Source organism: Lichenostomus cassidix, chromosome 8 (genome assembly GCF_008360975.1).
Source record: "Lichenostomus cassidix isolate B80296 chromosome 8, HeHo_3.0, whole genome shotgun sequence".
NCBI classification, from domain to species: domain Eukaryota; kingdom Metazoa; phylum Chordata; class Aves; order Passeriformes; family Meliphagidae; genus Lichenostomus; species Lichenostomus cassidix.
The window spans coordinates 25,145,649-25,166,471 of record NC_139489.1 but is presented as its reverse complement, the minus strand read 5'-3'; the positions used below and the strand labels follow the sequence as shown (position 1 = coordinate 25,166,471).

Sequence of the window (20,823 nt, the reverse complement as noted above, 5' to 3'; positions counted from 1 at the left end):
TTTACACAAAAATAGAGCAATTCTATATTTATAGAGATTTATAGCCGGTTCTGTGCTGGAGGAGTTATTGAGCAAGGCCGGGAGCTGAGGGTGGTCCGGGCTCCCGAGCAACCGGCTGCTTCTCATTCGGCAATTCGAACATACAAAATTAAAGGCATTCGTCTCCGTCTGGTTTCTTAAATAGATAAGGGGGGAATGAGTGGACAGTATGTACAGAGGGGCCGTGGCAGGGCCCGGCGGCCTGGCTGCGGCCTCACGCCTCTGCCTGGGTCAGTGGGGCCGGCTGCTGGACTCTGAGGGCTGCCGCTGGCGCGGGGGAGTGTAGCCATTCAGGTACCCGTTGCTCTGGCGTTTGCTGAGTCCTCCGTTAAGAATGTCCTGGATGTGCTGCACTATCAGGTTTATGGCCACTGTGAGCAAAAGGGGGAGAGATGGCGTTAGGATTGCTGCGAATCAACCAGAGCCACGCAAAGCTGGTGCCCCTGCTGCCCCTCCCACTGCTATCCCTTCCTGTCCCAACCTTGTGGGAGCAGTGGTCCCCCTGGGACCTCAGCCCTCTGCCCCTCAAGCCATGGAATCATGGTCAGGCTGATGCCAGCCAGGTGGAGACCTGGCTGTCCCAGTTGCACATTTCCTTTATGTGGGATGAACCAGGACCTGGCCTGGAGGCACTGCACATAGATGGGCTCTCAGGCCTGATCCAAGGAACACAAAGTCCCAGTCACTAACACTCCAGGCATGGGCAAAGGGAACAGGCTCATCTCAGCACTCTCTTGGGTGGAAGTGGCCTCAGTTCCCTCTATGGCAGGTCCTGCTACCTCCAACCTAACTCCACTGCAACAGCAACAGCCCAAAGCTGGCTGCCAGGGCAGAACAGTAGGGTCTGGGTCCTTACCTTCATTATCTGCTCCTCTGGGAATGATCACGTCAGCGTATTTCTTGGTCTGGGAGGAGAGAGAGAGAGAGCACTGTGTTACAGAAGTGGACAGACACCAGGCTAAGGCATTGTCCCTGCTCTCTGGGGCAGGTTCTTGCTCTCTCCTTGCCAAACCCAAATCCACTGGGAGGTATGTCATTGCTGACAATACACTTTGCATGCTCTTGTGTTCTGCTCTGTGTTTTGAGGGCCATGCTTTGTGCCCTGACTCCATTTTCATGAGCTCATACAGAAGCCAGCAAGAGGCACCCTAACAAAACCTGCAATTAAGAAGCCTCATAATCACAAGACTCCAGCAGCTGATGCTCTTGGGAACATCCTTCCCCCTGAATCCACCTTGACTTGCTATAAGAGCATGAGTTGGCGTGCCTGGGCACAGCCACAAGATTTGCCTGCGAAGGGGGGAGAACACCCTACCACATCACTTGCAAAGAAGGTGTGATTCAGGACACCAGTCCTGACCTAGTTTCGCCTGCAGGTGCCAGTCTCAGTTTCCTCCCCATTTGTGTCAGTTTTACAGCTGACAGCCAAGCTCCACCAAGCCAGCTGGGTGATGGGTGCCACCTGACACCTCCAAGTGCTTCCAGACATATCAAAAATCACCAGGACATGCTGGACTGTTTCAGTGCTGGACCATTTGGCTCAGAGCTGGTTTAGGAGTCAAATAACAGCAACAGTGGGTGCTGAGCCTGCAGTTGCTCTGCAGCTGAGCCAACCACCAGGTTGGAAGTGGGAGCAGACCACTGCAAAGCTGTGGATAGAAACAAGGCAGTTTTCTGCCCTTCTTGTTTCACACTTCATTCTCCTACAGACTCTTCATCAGAAGAGCCTGATGCAGCATCTGCTGCTTTGAAAAACTGGATTTATTTTGCTTGGGACTTGCAAGGAGGGGAGCCTTGCAAGCTGGATCTGCCTCTCAGGAAAAGCCTTTCTCTCAGGAAAAGCCTCTGGGCTTTGTAATTGGTCCCTAGAGCCACGGCTGAGTGAGGCTGAGAAAAGGGAGCTGTGCAAGAACCAGGAAAAATCTTGTAGCACAGAATCAGTCCCGCTTAAGGTAAAGGGCAGAGCTGATCAGATAGACAGGCACAGAGATGCTCCTAAGGTGGGAGGCCCAGGTTTAATTCCTGCCTGTGGTGCTGGCCAGCAGTTCCCAGGTTACAGGACTCTGCTGGCTCACTTCTTCCAGAATAAGAAAAAAAATCCTCATGTAACTACCACATCTACTTGAAAAGCCTTGAGAATTAAGGCACAGGCTCCTCTCCATGAGAGCCAGGAAAGGTGTGCAATGGCTCATCTTGCAAATGTGCTATTTTCCCTGCAAATCTGCAGGACTGCAGTGCATTCCCACATGCACAGTCCCTGTCTGCTGGGGAGCCTTGCCTCTCTTATCAGCTCCCAGAGGAGCTTCCTTTCTCCAGGCAGGCCTTGTCACCCTGGCCACTCACCAGCCAGGAAATGCAACCTGCAAGGCCACATCCCACTGCACAGAGAGGAGGAAGCTTCCCTGCTTTCCCAAGCATGAAGGCAGCAGCACTGCAGGGTGAAAAGGGCAGGCAGGACAGCCCAAAAGAGGAGGCAGCCACAGCAAACACTGCCTGGGGGCAGCGACCTTCCATTCCCTGGCTAAATACAGCCAAGGATCTTCCCTCCCAGGCTGAGCTGCCCAGTGGTTTGTCAGCCCCTGCACACGAAGGGAATTTTCTGGCCATGCTGCCTTCCCGAAGGGAAGGGTGATCTCACCAGGAAGGCAGTGGCTGTATAAATAAACCCCATCACACCCTGCCCTGGCCAGCACTGGCACCCTTGCCTTTGCCAGAGTGCAGGGAGGGAGGAAAGCATGGAAGACTAATCTGAGCTCTGGGCACAAAATGCTCCTGTCTGAGGAGCTGGGCAGGGTATGAGGCACTTTCAGGAGCCTCACAGAGGTGTCACTCCCCCAGCTTACCGGCAAGCAGAACTCCTCGAAGGCAGGCTTGACAAAGGTGATGTACTGAGATAGGATCTGCTCCAGGTCCCTGCCTCGCTCACTGATGTCTCGTAGCACTGAGGGGAAGATGTAAGGCACAGTCAGGAGCTGAGGCACAGATCTCTCCAACCCTTTCCCTTCGGTACAGCCTTTGGCCAGTCCTCTGGATATTCTGCCTGAGATCTCCGTTACTGGAAGCTGCTGCCCATGTGTCTGAGCACATCCCAGCCCAGCTACACACTTTTAACCTGCTTCCAAGTTTTCCTGGGAGCCAAGGGCTGGCTGACCTGACCACAGGCTTTGCTTGGCCTCCTGCCCTTCTCAGCTGTGCATGCACATTCTAGCTGTAACCACTGCCAGTCCAGTCCTGAGTGCAGCCAGCCTCAGCCTTTGCCTCCCTCCTGTCACTGTCCTGCCTGACTGGGCATTCTTTCACTCATTTCAGTGCAGAGGTGCCCAAAGGACAGAAAAGCACTGGGGTTCGCCCACACACACACATTAAGGCACAGTTTAATTCAGGTCTGCAGAAGTGAGGAGGGTGAAACTCACCCACCTGCCCAGCTCTGCCAGGCTCCTCATGCTGTCCCCAGGTGAGCAGGTGAACCAGAGGCTGAGCGGGTGCTTGGGGCAGCTCACCACAGGAGGAAGCCCGAAGGCAGGAGAGCAAAGTGGCCTCTTGCTTCTTCTGCCACTCAGGCCTTTCACGCTGTCTGCATGAGCTATTTGGGACAGTGCCATCTCCAGTCTGAAGCCACTTGAGTGTGGACAAGTGCCCCAGTTCAACAGGAATTCAGTCCCGTGGGGAAGAGCCAAAACAGCCCTGTGGCCGAGCAGACAGCTCTTGGCTGTCCCCAGGGGGCTGCTGGCTTTTCCCCAGCATGCGAGTGCCTTCCCCCATGTGCCAGGCAGAGCCAAGGCACGGCACTGCCAGCCCACGTGACCTGCTCGGCACACACCGCCTGTGTGCTCTCAGGGCCAGGACACTGCTGGTCTGGCACTGTCCCCATGGCTCTGTTTGCCCTCGGCCAGCAGCTTCACAGCATGGCCTTTCACAGCCCTGCATGGGGGAAGTGATGGGGAAAGGGCTGGCAGCAGGATAGGTGCCAGCTCCCTGCCAGCTCCAGGATCCAGACTGCTCTAGCCAGCTTCTCCAGAGAGCAGGAGTGAGCCCCAGCTCAAACAATACAGAAAAAGAGGCAGGGAAAATAAAACACTTTTGTTTCCTAGGTCCCACACCCTGTTTGTTGGCCACTCCAGGGTGCAGGAGGCCTGTGGGCTGTGCAGGGGCTGGGCCTGATAGGGCAAAGCTCTCCTGCCTGTTCCCAGGGCACACCACAGCAGGGCAATCGCCCCACACACAAACACAAGTCAAACACCCCATCTTGTACCTGGCCCCAAAGCAACAGATCCCTACAGCCCAGGCTAAAACCACACACCCTATCCAGAGGCATCGCTGACAGGGTAGGCAAATATTCTAAGGACAAATCGGCACCCCTCTGAAGCCAGCAGGCAGACATGACTCAAACTGGACCCAACACATCCATGTGACACCAGACCTGGCCTCTGTTTTAGGGAAACTGGCCAAGGAAAGGGCAATGAGGGACCTTAGCCAAAATCAGGTCCCTGATCCCCATGGATCCCTGTTGGAGGTACCTGGCAGACCTTGTCCCTTGCACTCTGCCAGCAGCATTTCTGGGGAGAGGTGCTGAGATGAGGATAGTGTGAGTTGCACGTACTGAACCCCAGCACTACTGATTAACTGAGCTGCCAGCTGCACTTCCAGGAACATCACCTCCTGCTGCTACCCAGCTGAAAACCCAATTGCTGCAACCCTTCAGGACTTCTGGGACAGAAAGATGACTCAGGACCACAACACAATGAGAGATCCCAACTTTCACTATGAGCTGCCTCCAGCTACATTCCAGGGACATGATTATACCTTTGGCACCTCACACACAGGCTATCCTTTCCCAGAAATGACAGGGAGACATACAGTAAACAGATTTGATGCTGCAGTGGTCCCACCAGCTGCTGATGACAGGGAAATGGCCAGACTCCTACCAGGAGAATGATGAGTTGCAGTAACTAGGAGCCACCAGCACCTCAATCAGCAAAGCTGCCCTTTCACAACTGATTGATGGTGGGTGGGAGAAGTACAAGCCTTACAAGAAGCAGTGTTAGTCCACTAAGTCCACACAACACACCGCCTTTTCTGGTCCTGAATGACCACCAGAACAGATGGAGCCCAAAGTCAGGGACTAAATTAACTTAGTGGACACTTGGGGGATGTCTTACGGGCACGGTCCATAAAATAAGGGATTGATATATGTGTGTTACACCACAGGATGGGAAGAGGGGTGGTGGGTAATGAGAATGTATTGGATAGTGTGGGACCTGAGCATGACATAAGTGGTTTGGAATAAGGGGTGGAGAATGTGCTGAGTTTGGCTGGGATGGAGTTAATTTTCTTCACGGTGGCTGGTATGGGGCTGTGTTTTGGATTTGTGCTAAAAACAGTGTTGATAACACAGGGATGTTTTTGTTATTGCTGAGCAGTGCTTACAAAGATCCAAGGCCTTTGCTGCTCCTCACCCCACCCCACCAGTGGGGGAGGGACACAGCTGGGACAGCTGACCCCAGCTGACCCAAGGGATGCTCCATACCATATACATGATAAAAAGATGGGGGAAGAAGGAGCAAGGTGAAACAGTCAAAGCGATGCCGTTTGTCTTCCCACATAACCGTTACACGTGATGGAGCCCTGCTTTCCTGGGGATGGCTGAACACCTGCCTGCCCACGGGAAGTGGTGATGAATTCCTCTTTTTGCTTGGCTTGTGGCTTTTGTTTTATTTATTAAACTGTCTTTATCTTAACCTGTAAGTTTTCTCACTCTTACCCTTCTGATTCTCTCCCACCAGGGGAGGCTGAGCAAGGAACTGTGTGGGGATGAGTTGCTGGCTGGGGTCACACCACAACAATGTGCTACCCCATGGCTGGGTGTGGCCCCAAGCTCCTGTACAGCACAGTTTAAGGGATTACATTTCGGGATCCTGCAAGTTCATTTCTGTGACCTGCTAACACATCTCCCTGCAATGACTGTGCTGTCACCTCCCTGGATGAGTCACGAAAGAACAGTGGGCTGGGTCAAGAGAGATTCGCAAAAAGGAGATGTTAATCAGTGCTGATGACATCCCAGCAGCTGAGGAGGCTCTGTATGTGTCTGACAGCAGAAGGGCAGGCAAGACCAGCTCCACAGCCGAGTGGAACAGCCCCATGCACACAACAGTCCCAGACTGACGCACTGAGACATGCTCCCCTCGTCACAGTGCGCAGCTCTGGAAGGAACTGCTCCTCTAAGTCATCTTCTGCATCCCCAGGCATCCTGTGGAGCCTGTCAGAGCCAGGCAGGGTTAGGGATAGTTCAGACAGAAGTAAATTCTGCCCCAAGAGTCCCCAAATGTTTTTTTCAGTCACCCAGGAGATGCTACATCAGTGACCCCACTCCTAAAGGCTACTTTGAAATGAAGGGCACCTCACATCACGCAGGCCCTGCAGAGTTGGCGTCCCTCCCACGTCAGCTGGTAACCCACAGCCAAGCCAGCAGAACATGGGGAGTCCTAGAGAGGGATGCTCTGGTTTGTAGGGCTCTTTGCTCCCAAACCCCCCAGAACCAGGTACCACATAAAGCTCCATGCTGGATTGCACAGACGTACAACCATACTTCCTATTATACAACCCTCATGCTGAAATGCCATCCTCACAGCACACCCACAGCCCAGGTCCTGAGTGGATCTATCAGGCACTGCCTTCTGACTAACTGTCCAGATGCTCTGCCTTGCCCACTGCACCCTTCCCTGCTGGCATCTGCTGACTAGCAGCAGCTGCCGCTCAGCTGCTGGCACTGGGCTGGTGCCACGGGGCCATGCGAGGACACAGCACGCTCAGCAGTCACACTGCTGCGAACATCAAAGGAGGAATCCCAGCCAAAGCAGCAAAAATCCCACTGAATCCCAAGAGATGCAGCAAGGTGCTCTCCCACTGCCACAAGCTGCTGAGGAAAAGCTCCCCAGCTCTTTGCAGCCTTGTGCCAACTCCAGCTCTGCTCTGGTCACTGTCGCCTGCCTCTGTGACCAGCTGCCCAGATCAGTTAGGGGGTATTTCTGTCCCTCACCTCTGCGGGACAGCCGGGTGTCTGCATCCGTGTCCACGAAGAGCTTCATGCGGAAGAGATCCCGCACCTCCTGGCTGTAGAAGGCCAGAATGCCTTCAAAGAGCACCACGTCGGCAGGGTACACGGTCACCGTCTCCTCTTTCCTGCCAGGGGGAGGGACAGTCAAAATGTGCTGGAGGAGGGTGGGGAACAAAAGAGGTGGGGGGAAACAGCGGTGCTCCTAAGCACTGCTCCAACCCTGGGACACCACTGCTGCACCAGGGGGGCAACCAAGGAGAGGGCAGACCTACCCCACCGCCGTGAAGGGAATCCAAGGCATACGTACACTTCCTGGAAGGATAAACAGCAAAGCAGGAAGCATACTAGCCCTTCTCCCACCACCTCGGCCAGCTGCTGCTCACAGGTGTTATGTGCCAAGCCAGAAAGCCTAGGAAAGCCTATGCATGGGAATCTACATGGCCAACTCTGCTTCCCTGGGAACCAGGCAGCAGTTCCCTGACGGCACAGCACTTTTGTGGGAAACAGAGCAGAGTCACACCATCCATAACCAACATGGGCATGCAAAAACAAGCTGAACACATGCAAAGGCGGTGTTACAGGAGCAAGAACTGCTGTCCTCCTCATTTCCTGGCAGTGCCAAGGTGTTTGAGCATGGAGTACTAATTAAAGTTGCAAACACCGACTTTATGAGAAGAGGAGGCGTGGATGGGGAAGAGAAGGGAAGTCAAAACCCCCCTGCACTGACAGCTGGATGTTGCAGGATGTCACTGCATGGCTACACAGCTTTCCAGACCCTCAGCCTGTGCCCGTATCTGCCCAGGATGCTCTAATCCAGGGGCTGGAGGAGTTAGGATGGAAACTTTGTGCTGGCAGGTTAGGCACCCAAGCAGGGGATGGAAGTTTGGAGAGGGCAGGGTTGCATGCGGCGCCACGGGGCGTTAGCAGAGGCATGGCAACGCAGGAGCAGCTGTTAGACCTGGAGTGGGAGACAAAGTCATAGACAGGAATCTGGACCGTCTTCCCTTCTGTGATCTCTTTGAGCGTTTTCACGATCAGCTCGTTGTCAAAGGCATCTGAGGAGAGAGGAAACGTTACCCGAGGCAGTTTTGCAACCTCTCCCACCCACCAGATGCTGAGCTTCGCCCAAGCCAGAGTCATTGGCACCTCGTGCTGGGGGATAGACAGACACACAGACTTGGGAGGAAAGCCCTGCACCTCCCCAGGGGCAAGGCAAGGCCCAGCTCTCCCAGAGCCACGGGCTCCATGGCTCTGCACCAGCCTGGGATGTGGCCTGCAGAGATCAATACCGTCCTTGTCCGGCAGTGCTGACAGCCCGGGTGCAGGAAAGCATCTCCTCCAGGCCTCCAGCCCTTGGAGAGACTGGAGCAGTGTTCCAGCACTGAGCTGTCGGACAGAAAGGGCTCTGTTTGCTCAGTGCTCACTGCCTCTGGCCATTGTCCTCACGGGGACGAAGGGACAGCAGCTCTGGAATTTCCTCACCAAGCCCGGAGATGGTTCAAAGAGCTCCCGTTGTAGTAACAGCACAGGGCCCCCTCGGTGGAAGGGCTTGCAGAGCAGCTGCACAGCTGGCTCCCTCCTTGAAGGAGGGACACAGAGCTGCTGGCTCCAGGGACTCTGCCAGGCCAGATCTCTCTGGGCCTGACTCAGCTGCACCAAAAACCAGTCTGTTCCTCTGCAGCCTGCTCTAGTGAAGGATATTGGAACAAGATGACCTTTAAGGTCCCTTCTAACCCAAACTATTTGATGATTCTATGATTTTATGAAAATGGTGTTCAAACTGGGGGATGTTTTTGCAGGAGAAAGAGGGTCTTAGAGCAGGTTATGAACCCTCAAACTCCTTTTCTCATCTCAGACACTCCATCCCATTTCTTTCCCAAGAGACACAGAGTCCCACCCTCCTAGGGATGAATCCAGCTCCTCAAGAGTTTAACTAAGCCACCCACTCCTGTCCCATGCAGATTCAGAGCCACAGTGTCCATGCAGGCCCTTTCCTGCAGGAGCTGGGGGTCCCACTCCAGCCCTCACCCCACAGTGCACAGAGCCCCAGTGCTGTCCTCCATTCACCTGGGTGGTCAAAATTGAACTGGCCTTTGAGTGCTTTGGATTTCTGCTCCGAGGTGAGGACCCGGTAGAAGCTGTCTTGGCTCACGATCACCACCTGCTTCTGGCGATAGTCCACCTCGTTCTGGCCCAGCAGCTGGACGATCTTGGAGCACACTGACGACTGGGAAAGGAACAGCAAAGGAAGCGTATCAGCAGCAGGTTATATCTAAGTGGCACAAGGAGGATGTCCCCAGGTAACATCCACTCCTGCTTGCTGGACCTCCAGCCAAGAGACTGTGGTCTTCCCAAAGGCACAGGCCAAAGCCACTGAGGGAAAAGTGCTCCACAGGCATCACCATGGTACCCTTTAGTGTGACAGCAGCACTGAGTTTGCTGCCTGCCACCCTCTCCTCCGCCCCTATGGCCTGCCCACAGTTCCTATTCTGGGCACAAGTGGCAGCAGGGAAACAGTTGGCTCCTGCCTGAGTTTAGCCTCATGCCCAGGGGCCCCAGGCACAGCAGCCTGCCAGGCAACTCCCCACGGAGCAGAGCTGCATGGGGCACCAGGGCTGAGCCTCCTCCCTGAGAAAGCAGCATTGGTTCCCCCAGCCCAGAAACCCCACCACAGCATGAGAGAGTCCTCAGAGGAAACGCAAACAAAGCCCAGGATGAGAAGACACGAGGAAGAGAGCCTTGGGACTTAATCAGGGATCTCTGCCACAGCTGCCAGAGCTGGGAGGAGCGAGCACATCCTGGTGCCTGTTGGCACAGCGAGGCTCAGGGCACTGCGGAGTCAGCGGCTGCGGAGCCACGTGGCCCTGGCTGCTGAGCACTGCTGGCACAGGGACCAGGCACCTCGCACTCCACATGGAGCAGGCTGGGACAGGGTGGCTGGCACCAACTCTGCTGGCACCAGGGCAGGAACTGGCTGTGTGGCCGCCATTGCGACATGACCCAGAGCACAGCTTGGGGGACAAATCCCAAAGCCTGCTCCAGTCCCTTTTCCTTAGTCATGGGATCCTTGGCTGCTGTGCAATGCACTGGTGGTAACTGCATCATTGCCTGGCAGCCAGCACTTGCCCCGGCCAGCGAGAGCCAAGGTCAGGCTACCTGGGCAGTCCTCTGCCCCTGCACCAGGGCATCCCCTGCTTGGGGCAAAAGAGGTGTTCTTGGTGCCAAAGTGAGCTGCTTCCCCTCATGAGAATCACACTGGCTGCAGATGCCCAGCTGAGCTGCTCCTGGCCCTGGTTGCCACAAATGCTGAGCCCTTTGCCTTGCAAAGAGAAGTGTGCTTGCCCCAACCTGCCTACCCCAGCCTGCCAGTGGCTCTTTCCATGCTCCCACCTCCAGGATGGCTCAACCATCTGCTCCATACCTGGCTGGCAATCTCCAGTTGCAGAGCTGAAGACTGCACTGCTGAGAGGGAACAGGGAGGGGAACGTGCGCCTGGCAGAGCAAGCAGAGGGCAAGGCTGTTTGCCTGAGAAGCTGGAAGAATTGACAGCATTCCTGTCTCCAGAGACTCTCTTCCCTCCAGGCCAGGCTGACCTGACTTGGCTGTGACCACTGGGCTGTGAGTCAGCCCCAGCCTGGCTGGAGAGGCTCACACACAGCTCTGCTACAGAGAGAACTGGCTCCAGCTGACCCACAGCAGTCTGGGCTTCCCCAGGCACAAGTTCAGGTTTCAAGTCAAGAATGGGGTCTCCTAAGCATCCCACCTTCCTCTCCTGCCTCTCCCAGCTGGCAAGTTATGCTTCCTGAGCCATACTGGCAGCCCTGCCCTGCAGCAAGCTGCTCCCACCCAGAACAAAGCCCTTCAAGTCTGTGCCAGTCATTTGCCCTTTGGCACACGCAGACAAAGCCAGAGCCTGCTCTCCGTTTCCTCTGTTTTCCCACTCCCCACATCCTTCTCTGGCCTGTGTCAGCCCTACTGCTTATCCAGCTGTATCCCATAGGTTTTGCAAAACCAGGGTGTGTTCAGTGCCTCTCTTCCACTTTTCCTGCCCACTCTCTCTCTCAGTCACCGCTGCTTTCCCGTGCAGCAATGGGACGCAGCACAGCAGAGTTCAGCCTTGGCCACAGCTGCCGAGGACACCAAACTTCCCAGCCTTTTGCCATGAGGAATAAACCACCTTTCAGCACAGCCACCCAGACACATTCCCAGATCCACAGGTTCCATGTGGATCTGCACCAGAAACTGCTTTCCCCAGCCTAGGGGAGAGAGCAGGGCTCCTTTCCTTTGGAAAAGTGAAAACACATGGATTTGCATTCACTCTCTCCTCTTGGACCTCAGCATGTGGATGGGCAACAAAATCATTTCAGAGCCAGTCTTTTTTCTGCCTTATGCACATTGATCTCTGGTCTTTGTGCTCTGGAAGGTGGAGAAGAGTTCCCACCAGCTCTGAAAATCACCCTCCAGCTCCATACCCCACAACTTGAGACACCTGATGGTGAGAAAAGCCCGAAGAGAAAGTATCCCTCGGCAGCTGGAGACAGAAACACATCCTCCCTCCAGGTTTCCAGAGAGTAACAGATTGTATCCCAGCTGCATTTGCCATCCAGTGCTCTGGGGCAGATGGTGCGTCTTGGAAAAAGCAACCTGGCAGACACTATGGACCCTTCCCTTTTCCCTGGTGGGCTCTGGAGAGCTGGCAGAAGTGGTGGAGAAAACCACAAGGACATGCTGCTCTCAGGACCAAGCTCAGTTTCAGCATACCATACTGCCTGGATGAGCAGGGATGTTACCTCCAGGCTCTGGGAAGAAGCACACATGTCACCTTGGTCCTGCAGGTGTGGGCAAGACACTGCTCACATATTATACCTGCATTGAGTGCAGCAGGACATAGGGACAGTGGGGGAGAGGGAATGTTCTTCCATCCCAGTGCTGTGCCCAGCTTGCCTTAGTAGGGCAGCAAACCTCAGTGAGGTCCAAGTGAAGGTGTTTCCCTTTCTCACTATCATTTGTGGTAGGAACAACAATGTCTCATGAGGTCAGTCCCTGATGCCAGTCTGAACAACTCCTACAGCTGGACAGAAAGTTTTTCCCCTTGGTTAATAAACATCCACTGTTAAGGAGGAAGAAAAACCAGAAACAGAGAGCTTGGAAACTCCCCTACACATTGGGAACAGAAACTCCCAGCCTCAGGAAGTGTCCCCCCCAAATAAATGGCATATCCCCAAACCAGCACAGCATACATGTGTGACTGCAAAAATATCCACCAATAACTGGAAATTACCACAGCCAGGCTTTGGGGAGAGCCAGAGATGCCCCAGTACGAGCAAGAACAGAGCATGACTCCAAAGTACTGTGCCAGTGTGCAACCGGTCTGGATGCAGGGGACTCATGCTGACAACATGCACTTAGCACCCACTTGAAGGGGCAACCTGGGCTCAGATCCCTTCCTTTGCCAATTCCAAACTGCTTCTCCCTGGGAGGAACACAACAGTTGTTTCTCCTCCAAGAAGCCCAGGAGTGCAGTGGATGACTTGAGAAAGGTGACATGATCCCAGTACATCAGCTCTAGGATTTGAGCCTCATCACTAGCTATGCCTTACATGACACAACTCATCTGCAGGAAGGTAAGAGCTATACTAGAGCTCCTTGTCTCTGCTCAGCCCCTTCCCCATATCCACATCATCCATGCACACTTTGCTACAAGCCAAAGCAAACACAGACAGTGATTCAGCCGCAGCGAACTCTCAGCAACAGGATGCCTTCTCAAGAAAAAGCCTTCCCCTCCTCCAGAACTTGGTTAAACCTAAATATAGACAGGATCCAGCAGCCTCTGAGCTTCCATGGTTGCCAAGCAGACCTTTCCCATGGTAGCCACATGGCACTGATACAGGACTTTCCTAGCACGAAGCAGGGAGGGGCCCTGGCTCCTGCCATTGGTCATGACTTCCCACACACTGCAGCAAGGGGAACTCAGCTCCAGGTTGGAGCAAACCCCCAGAGCTGCACTCCCCCAGGCTTTGTTTTCGAGCTGCTCCCTAGGAAAGCTGTGCAAACCAACCCACACCTCACACAGATCCTGGAGAGGGAGGCATCAGCACAGCACTAGGCAAGCAAGAGCTCAGAGAGGTTATTCCTGAACAGAAGCAGCTGCAGCTCCCCTTGCAGGACTCCTCCTCTGAGCCAAGCACACAAATAGCCAGTGTTCAAGGAAGAAGTACAGCTTTATTCTGCTAGGAAGGGAAGATGCAGAGGGAACCTGGGGAAGGAATCCAACATATTTACCCAAAAGGAGAGAGGTGGTACACAGGGGGAGAAACAAAACAGGCATGTGTTTGGAGGCCTACCCCTGACATTTATTTGGAATATATTAATTACATTTCATTTGTATTCACTCATGGCTTATAGCCAGCTGCTCAGATATTCTTCAGGAGTTGACTAATTCCCCAACATTATTATGCAGATTATCCCACAATCCCTCTTGGGTAGCTCTGATCAGCCAGTGAATTATGACTTCCGATGGGTATTAAGGAGAAAGCTGATGGACAGTGCCACAGTCAACCACCATGAAAAGGGGCCAGGCAGGACACAGTTGAAGCCTCCAGCCCCAGATTTGCTGTTGCAGTGTTTCTGCCCCTTGAGGGGGTAAGGCCTATCCTCGGCTAGCAGGAACTCCTAAGCCTTGTGCAGGTGGATAAGCCAAAATCCACATGCTGAGAGCAGTCTGTCCATCCCTACAGGCACTGCAGAGGGATGTTCAAGTCCCCATTCCAGCTTCAGGGTCGACCTCCCATCTTCCCAGGGACTCTAGATGAGACACCCAGCAAAAGTGACTTACCCAGAACAAAGAAAGCCCTAAAGAAACACTGAAGCTGCCAGATCCCTCAGGAGGAGGAAAAGGGTTGCACCAAAAGGAGAGGTATGTGCAGGGCTCCAGTGTGGAAGGAAGAGAGGCACAGCCTCTTGCCACTGCTGCAGGCTGCTCACCCCGAGCCAAGCTGCTGCTCATGGGGACAGTCCTCCCCAACAGAGCAATGCCCTTGGCCCACAACACAGCCAGGTGCAAGGACAGACTGCAGCAGTCACATCCCACCAGGGAGAGGAGCCCAGAGGTTATCTCCAGGGACACCACTGTCATAACGCCCTTCCTGTAGGATCTGGATGCAAGCAGGCTTGGCAGGAGCCAGCAATGGCTTTGGATCTGCAGCAGCCTGGTTGGAGTGTCCTCATGACACCTTTGTGGATAAAACAGTCTCCAGTTTTATGGTCTGACAGGATCTTCCCTCAGATCAAACATAAGGAACCACTGTAATTATTTGTTTAATTTCTCTGCTGTTCTCTATAGCAGGCTGACTTTATCTCCAGCAGCACACGAGCTACAGATGTTGGTCTCTTCTAGAAGGTTATGGTAATTATAGAGTACCAGGAAGAGCTTGGACTGGGATGACACACAGAGTAGACACCAAATTGGAAAGGGTCTCAAGAGTATCTAGCAAATATCTGCCCGTGACTGCAGAGAGCTAGTTTGTGACTCACACTACCCTTTCCAGTCCTAATGGAGCATATACATACAGCAACTCTGGGACTGGAAACTTACTATTCTCATACCAAAATCCTGGGCCTCCACCCAGAGCATTATCAGGCAAGTTCACCATCACTGCCTTTCCCTTTGTGAGCCACAGGCCAGCCAGTGCAGGAGCGGGATAGCCAGGTTTCTATTCACTCACCCTGGGACACTGTGCATGTGATCAGCAATCCCGGGCCGGAGCATAAACAGGCACACAGAGGCTCTAAACACTGATTACGTGCAGGGAGGAAAACAAACCCTCTAACACAATCCCTCCCAATCCTCTGGTTTTAGGCACAGGATATTTTTCTCGAGCCCCTGCTGCAAACTCCATAGCCCAGAGCTGGCTGAGCCCACGGGACTATGGTAAGCAGGCTCCATACCGAGCACATATTCCATCAGTAACAGGAAAGGGCTGACCCATCAAAACGTCCTGCAGATCAGTCTGATCAGGGCTGGCACAGAACAACGTTCTACTAGAAAGTTTGACGAGTCTCTAGCACACGTTGACACCAGTGTTTAACGAGTCAGACCTTGTGATGCAGGGCTCCTGCCAGCCACGAACGAACGTCACCAGGAAATGGTGCTGAACCGGCACAGGGCTGCTGCAATTCCTGTTAGTCCCCCTCCTGTGGGAGAGTAATTCCCAGATCTCCCCTGGGCTTCTTTGCCAGCCTTCCAGGTGGTGACATTGTGGCAGTGATCCCCAGGCTGCTGTACTGGATTTCAGCCCTTGCTGGGATAGAGGACTGTGCTCTGTCACAAAAGAAGTTCCATGCAGAGATGGAATTGCTTCATGCAGCTCAGGCCACTCCTTCCCCAGGGGCCAACACTGGATGTCCCACCCTGACTGGGCAACTACAGCCTCCTGGCTGGCTCACTCTTCCAGCCTCAGCTAGCCCTCCCAGTGTCAAAGTGCCTAGTGGAGTAAGTAAAGAGCACGCCTGGCTGAACACAAGCTGCAATCTTGGTGCTCTGCAGGCTGGAAACTCTGAGGCTGCATGTTCAAACAGACATTGGGAACTTGATGTGCTAACCCAAGACCCAAATGATGCAACTACAGGGCTGCAGTGGCACCCAGATTCAGCCCTCACTATAATTTGAGGGATGAGCAGCAAACCAAAGCAGTCAGCCCTTTAAAAATCTGTCTTTTCTTACAAGCTCCTGTTGGAAGGCAGCAATCAGCACCTCGCTTCACGTGGGGACAACGATTCAGCCTGAGCTCAAAGAGTTCTCCCCACCCCTGCAGCCACCCCAGCACCAGATGCTGCTGGGAGCAAGCTGCTCCAGCACTGCTGGCAGAGCTGCAAAGTCCCAGCAGCTAAGCTGAAGTGAGGACAGGGGAAGAGCTTAAGGAGGTATCCCAACACTTCCCAGCTCATCTCAGCAGTCAGTTTGCTGAACTTTCCTCCAGCCTGCAGCCTGGCTGCCTGCCTTGTGTGCTGCAGAGTCCTTGGTAGTCAGGAATCTCTTGCAGGAGCAAGGGAAGAAGCTGTTAGCACAAAGGCCATGGGTATAAGAGGGAAACAAGAACTCTAGCAGAGCACTTGAAAGCAGAGAGGATGAAAGAAAATGTGAGAACCAGCCTTGCGAACTCCTCTGAGAAAGTGAGGCAGTTGCAGTCCTCTTCAGGCTTGACACAGGATGAGGGTCTTAATCCCAAGTCACCTCCACCCAAGGAAACCGCAGCAAGCTTTGTCCAGGCTACACAGTGCTTGGATTTCGGGGGACAGCACACTTCAGTGAAGAGCCTGTCCCAGCTGAGCTGACTCAAAACAGCCACTGTGCAGCTGGCACTGCCCTTGCAGAGGCTGCAGCATCCCAGACTGCCCAGGACCTCTGCGGCTCCCCAGCTTCGCTCCCAGCACAGTCCAGATTTCTTTCTAGAGCCAAAAACCAGGAAAGCACTCAGGGTTCTACCCCCTATTTGAGTGATGAAGTTGCTCAAGTCTCTTTTGGTCACTAGGGAAGAGCACTCAGCCTTTGAACTTGAGTTCTCACAGATTTGCCTTTAAGGAACACCAGCCAAACCACCCCCAGTTCTTTGGGAAGGCCGGGTGCTTCCAACACCAGCTTCCCCAGGGCACCACACGACACAAGTCGTGGCAAGCTACAAAACACGATCCCATCCTTCCAAAGCCTGACCATGCTGGTACACCAAGAGGGATGGAAGGGACTGTGGAATCTATTATCCCCATGTCAGACCCAAAAGTAGCAGTGGGAGGAGCGGGGGGGGCCTTGGAAGGCAAATTCCCTCCGTTATCTTAGGGCTGGTGCGCTGCCAAAGGGGTGTGTTGCAACAACAACTCTCAATTGGTGTCAAGGCGAGTCGGATGGATTTGTCGCTTTCCCAGTGGGAAAGGTGCCTGCTTTGCCTTCCTAGTAGCACTCACTTTTCACCCAGTGTCAGCACACCAGCACAGTAACTCCTGGGCTGGATTTTGGCTGCAGGCAAGCCCTTAGCTAAGCAAACCACATCAGCCCCACTGCTGCTTTCCCAGAGCATGCTGCAGTGCCCGACATGGGGCACCATCACCAGCCAGCTGGGGGACAGCCCCCCACACCCTTGCCTCACAGCTGCACCATTTGTGAATCTGAGGGGCTGTGAGCACAAATCTCAGGTCTATTTTTCCTGTTGCTTGGGTTTTTTGGCCAGCATATTTCTTGCAGTCTTTTCCCACCAAGTTTGTAGTGAAGTGCTGGATTTCCTTCAATGGGCAGCACTGCACAGAGGTTTTTTAGCAGCCAGCAGTCACTGGAGGGGGGAAATCAAAGCTGAGGGACAGGAAAATCCAGTTAGTACATCCCCCTTGCTAGAAAGGACCATTTCCCTATTTTTTTCCTAAGGCAGCCTGCTGCTTTTAAGCATTTTCACTTTGAAGTTGAGAACCACTGTGGCGTATTGTACTGTAATCACTGCTTTTACCTTGTGGGCCTGAGACACAGTGTTCAGAGACATAACAGTTCAGCAGCGCCAGACACGATGTTATTGGGACAACTACAGAGAGGCAGACCCACGCATCAGAGAACAGACAAACCCAGCGTGTTTGAGTCACCAGGAGCTGTACTGCAGGAACAATCCAGCTTTGGTTCCCACTGGAGGAGACTGCATCCTCTCTCACCATCCCTCCCCTGCTATTGCTGGATTTTTCCCCCTTGCAGCAGCAACAGCAGTCCAAGAATCAATAGGGTACTCAGAGACACATGCTTGAAACACTGGGCTGAGGTACAGCCGTTGTGTTATACCATCCTTCAAGAGAAAAAGGGATCCCCCTCCAAACACGGATCAAAACGGAGAGCTAAGGCTCATCCTTCTCTTGTGCCAGCCCATATTCAGTTTCCTTAGCAAGAAATATTTCACAGGTATAGCTACTTCCAAATCTATTCATCCTCTCCGAAATGCCCCTTAAAAACACAGGTAGAATGTACTACCCTGCATACGAGCACTGATGAGCTGTGGAGCTGGTTTTACTGCTCTTAAATAACAGGGGGAAAAAAAGCCATTTTCTTTTCCTATTAAGAAAGAAAGTGACCTAGCGAGGTTCAATAAATACAGACAGGCAAACTGTATGAAACAACTAAAATGAAACGCTGAAAAGCCGTAAGGCTGCCCAGCGCTGCAGTTTGGGTGTAGCAGCCTGCCGGGAATACCCGCATTGCCCCGGCGGGCGGCTGCCCCGTCCCCGCAGCCCTCGCCCCGCTGCGCTCCCACCTGCCGCTGCCAAGGGCCAGCCCCTCCCGGCACAGCAGCCAGGAGGTCGTTCTGCCACTGTGACTCAGCATTTACTGCAGAATTCCCACTCCTGCCACCCCAAAGTTGAGCATAGAAGGGCACCCCCCATGCACGACCGACACTACGGGAAAAAAGAAAAAAAAAATTAAAAATTGCATCGCTCCCGAGGCGCCTTGCGGGGCGGGCAGTCCCGGGGTCGGTGCAGGTAAAGGAGGACAGGGCAAGCGCTGACCACTGCCACGGGTAAGATTCTGTAAGGGGGATGCCGCCCCTAACCCGGCCGAGCTGGGGCCACCCTTGCTCCGAGCAGCCGCCAGCTCTGTCCGCTGTCCCCCGGCTGGACCCCGCTTCCCGGCGACATACAGGGACACAAGGTCCCGGCCGGAGAGAAGCAGCGAGTAAATCCCACACCCACCCCGCACCTCCTCCACGTGTCCGGGGGGCTCCGGCCGCCGCCCGGACAGAGGCCTCGGCGCTGCCTCCGCCGGCTCGTCCTTCCGCGGGCAGCCAGCGAGCCCGGCCGGCTCCATCCCCATCCCCGGCTCCATCCGCACGCCCAGCGCCCAGCCCGAGCCCGCGGCCCGGCCGCGGAGCAGCGCACGTGGCGGGGCGGCCGCTCGGACCCGCCGCGCTGCCATGTGGCCGCCGCGCCCGGCGTGGGGGGGCCGCAGCACACAGCTCCCCCGGCCCCGGCAGGGCTCCCGGCGGGGCTCCCGGCCGACCTCCGCACCTTGCCGCTGGCCGTGCCGCCGCTGACCCCGATGAGGAAGGGCTCCCCGCCGCTGGGCTGCCCCTGCTCCTCCAGCCGCTGCTCGCTGTCCCCCGCCATCCTCCCCTGCTCGCCGCCGCGCCTCCTCCGCCTTCGCTCGCCGTGCGGGGCTGGATTTATCTGATGAGTCAAGGGCCTTCCTCCCCGCCTGGTTCACATCCCCGACGCTGCGGCTCCCTGCCAGGTGCTGCCGCAGCTGCACATGCTCCGGCCCAGCCCGCCGGCGGGCGGCACTGCGGCCACATGGGCCCGCACCGCGCCGCCGCCGCCCTCCCGCCCGCCCGCCCGCGGACAAAGGCGCTGCGGCCGCGCCGTGCGCCGGACCTCGCTCTGTCCCCGCAGCGGCTGCTTGAGCCTCTCTGATCGCTCCACTCCATCCCACAGAGCGCTGGGACCACAACACTGCTGGGACCACCACACGGTGGTCCCCGGCAGAACCTCCATCATTTGTCTCCCATGCTGGCCAAGAAGGCCAAGGGCATCCTGCCTTGGATGAGCAATAGCGTGGCCAGCAGGACCAGGGCAGTGACCGTTCCCCAGTACTGGTGCCTCATGAGGCCAGACCTCAAAAACTGGATTCAGTTTTGGGCCCCTCACGACAAGAAAGACATTGAGAGGCTGGAGCATGCACAGAGAAGGGCAGTGGAGCTGGGAGAGGGTCTGGAGCATAAGACTAGGGGGCTCAACCTGGAGAAAAGGAGGCTCACGGGGAGCTTTATGACTTCCCACACCTGAAAGGAGGTAGTGGCCAGGTGGGGGTCAGCCTTTCCCCCCATTGTAACAAGAGATAGGGCAAGAGGAAATACCCCCAACTTATTCCAAGGTTTGGGTGGGTAGATTGGATATTAGGAAAAATTTCTTCACCCAGAGGGTGATCAGGCATTAGAATAGACTACCCAGGGAAATGATGGAACTGCCATTCCTGGAAACGTTCAAGAACCATGCAGATGTGGCACTTGGGGACACTTTCATGGTGATCAGTTCTGTGTTAATGGTAGGTCTTGGTGATTGTAGAGATCTTTCCCAACCTTAATGATTCTGTGAGTCTCCCACCCCACCTGGTCCTGCGGGCACCCATAAATTATTATTAATGACCCAAATCAAGGAATAACAATTATGCTTATGTCTTTGGGAAATGGGACCTGCCCAGGAAGAGCCTTGAGCACTCTGAAGGCCAGGATTCAAAGTCAAAATGACTTCAACAAAATGGAAAAAGGATTGGTAATATGTAGGGTGCAAGTCCACGCAGACAAATGTGATAATGATCTGTGGCAATGCAAGATAGGAACCTGCTGGCTAGCCAGGTCTCTTACAGATAAAGATCTGGAGTATAGTGGATCAAAGAGTCAATTCGTGGTGCTCCTGTGATAAAGGTAAACACCCCATTGGGGCAGATAAACATCCACAGGTATCATGTTTTGAGAAAGGTGAGGCCTGGTGGAGGGACTTCGGTGGGGACTTGGGAACAGCCAGGGTCTGGCTTTGTAGAGGGACTGCAGGAACCGTGTTTAGTCTGGGGAAGATCTCTGCTAGACTGTAAGGCTGTGGGGACATGATAACCACTTCCAAATACTTAAAAGGCTGCCACAAACAGTGAATACATTTCTCTTACCCTTAGGGATTACAACAAAATGTTGCCAGCTCAACACTGTAACAAGGACAAT

The 20,823-nt window shown here is 54.5% G+C and overlaps 1 protein-coding gene across 1 annotated transcript; it reads right to left on the bottom strand.

Annotated features, from left to right (window-relative positions):
- On the bottom strand, nt 1-19,383 carry UCK2 (uridine-cytidine kinase 2). Its single transcript, XM_085068540.1, has 7 exons — nt 19,121-19,383; nt 9,161-9,320; nt 8,052-8,148; nt 7,076-7,218; nt 2,883-2,980; nt 896-944; nt 1-410 (listed from the first exon to the last, which is right to left on the bottom strand). Exons 1-7 carry the CDS (start codon nt 19,217-19,219, stop codon nt 271-273), a joined length of 786 nt encoding a protein of 261 aa, XP_084924666.1. The 5' UTR covers nt 19,220-19,383; the 3' UTR covers nt 1-270.
- Between the last annotated feature and the right edge of the window lie 1,440 nt (nt 19,384-20,823).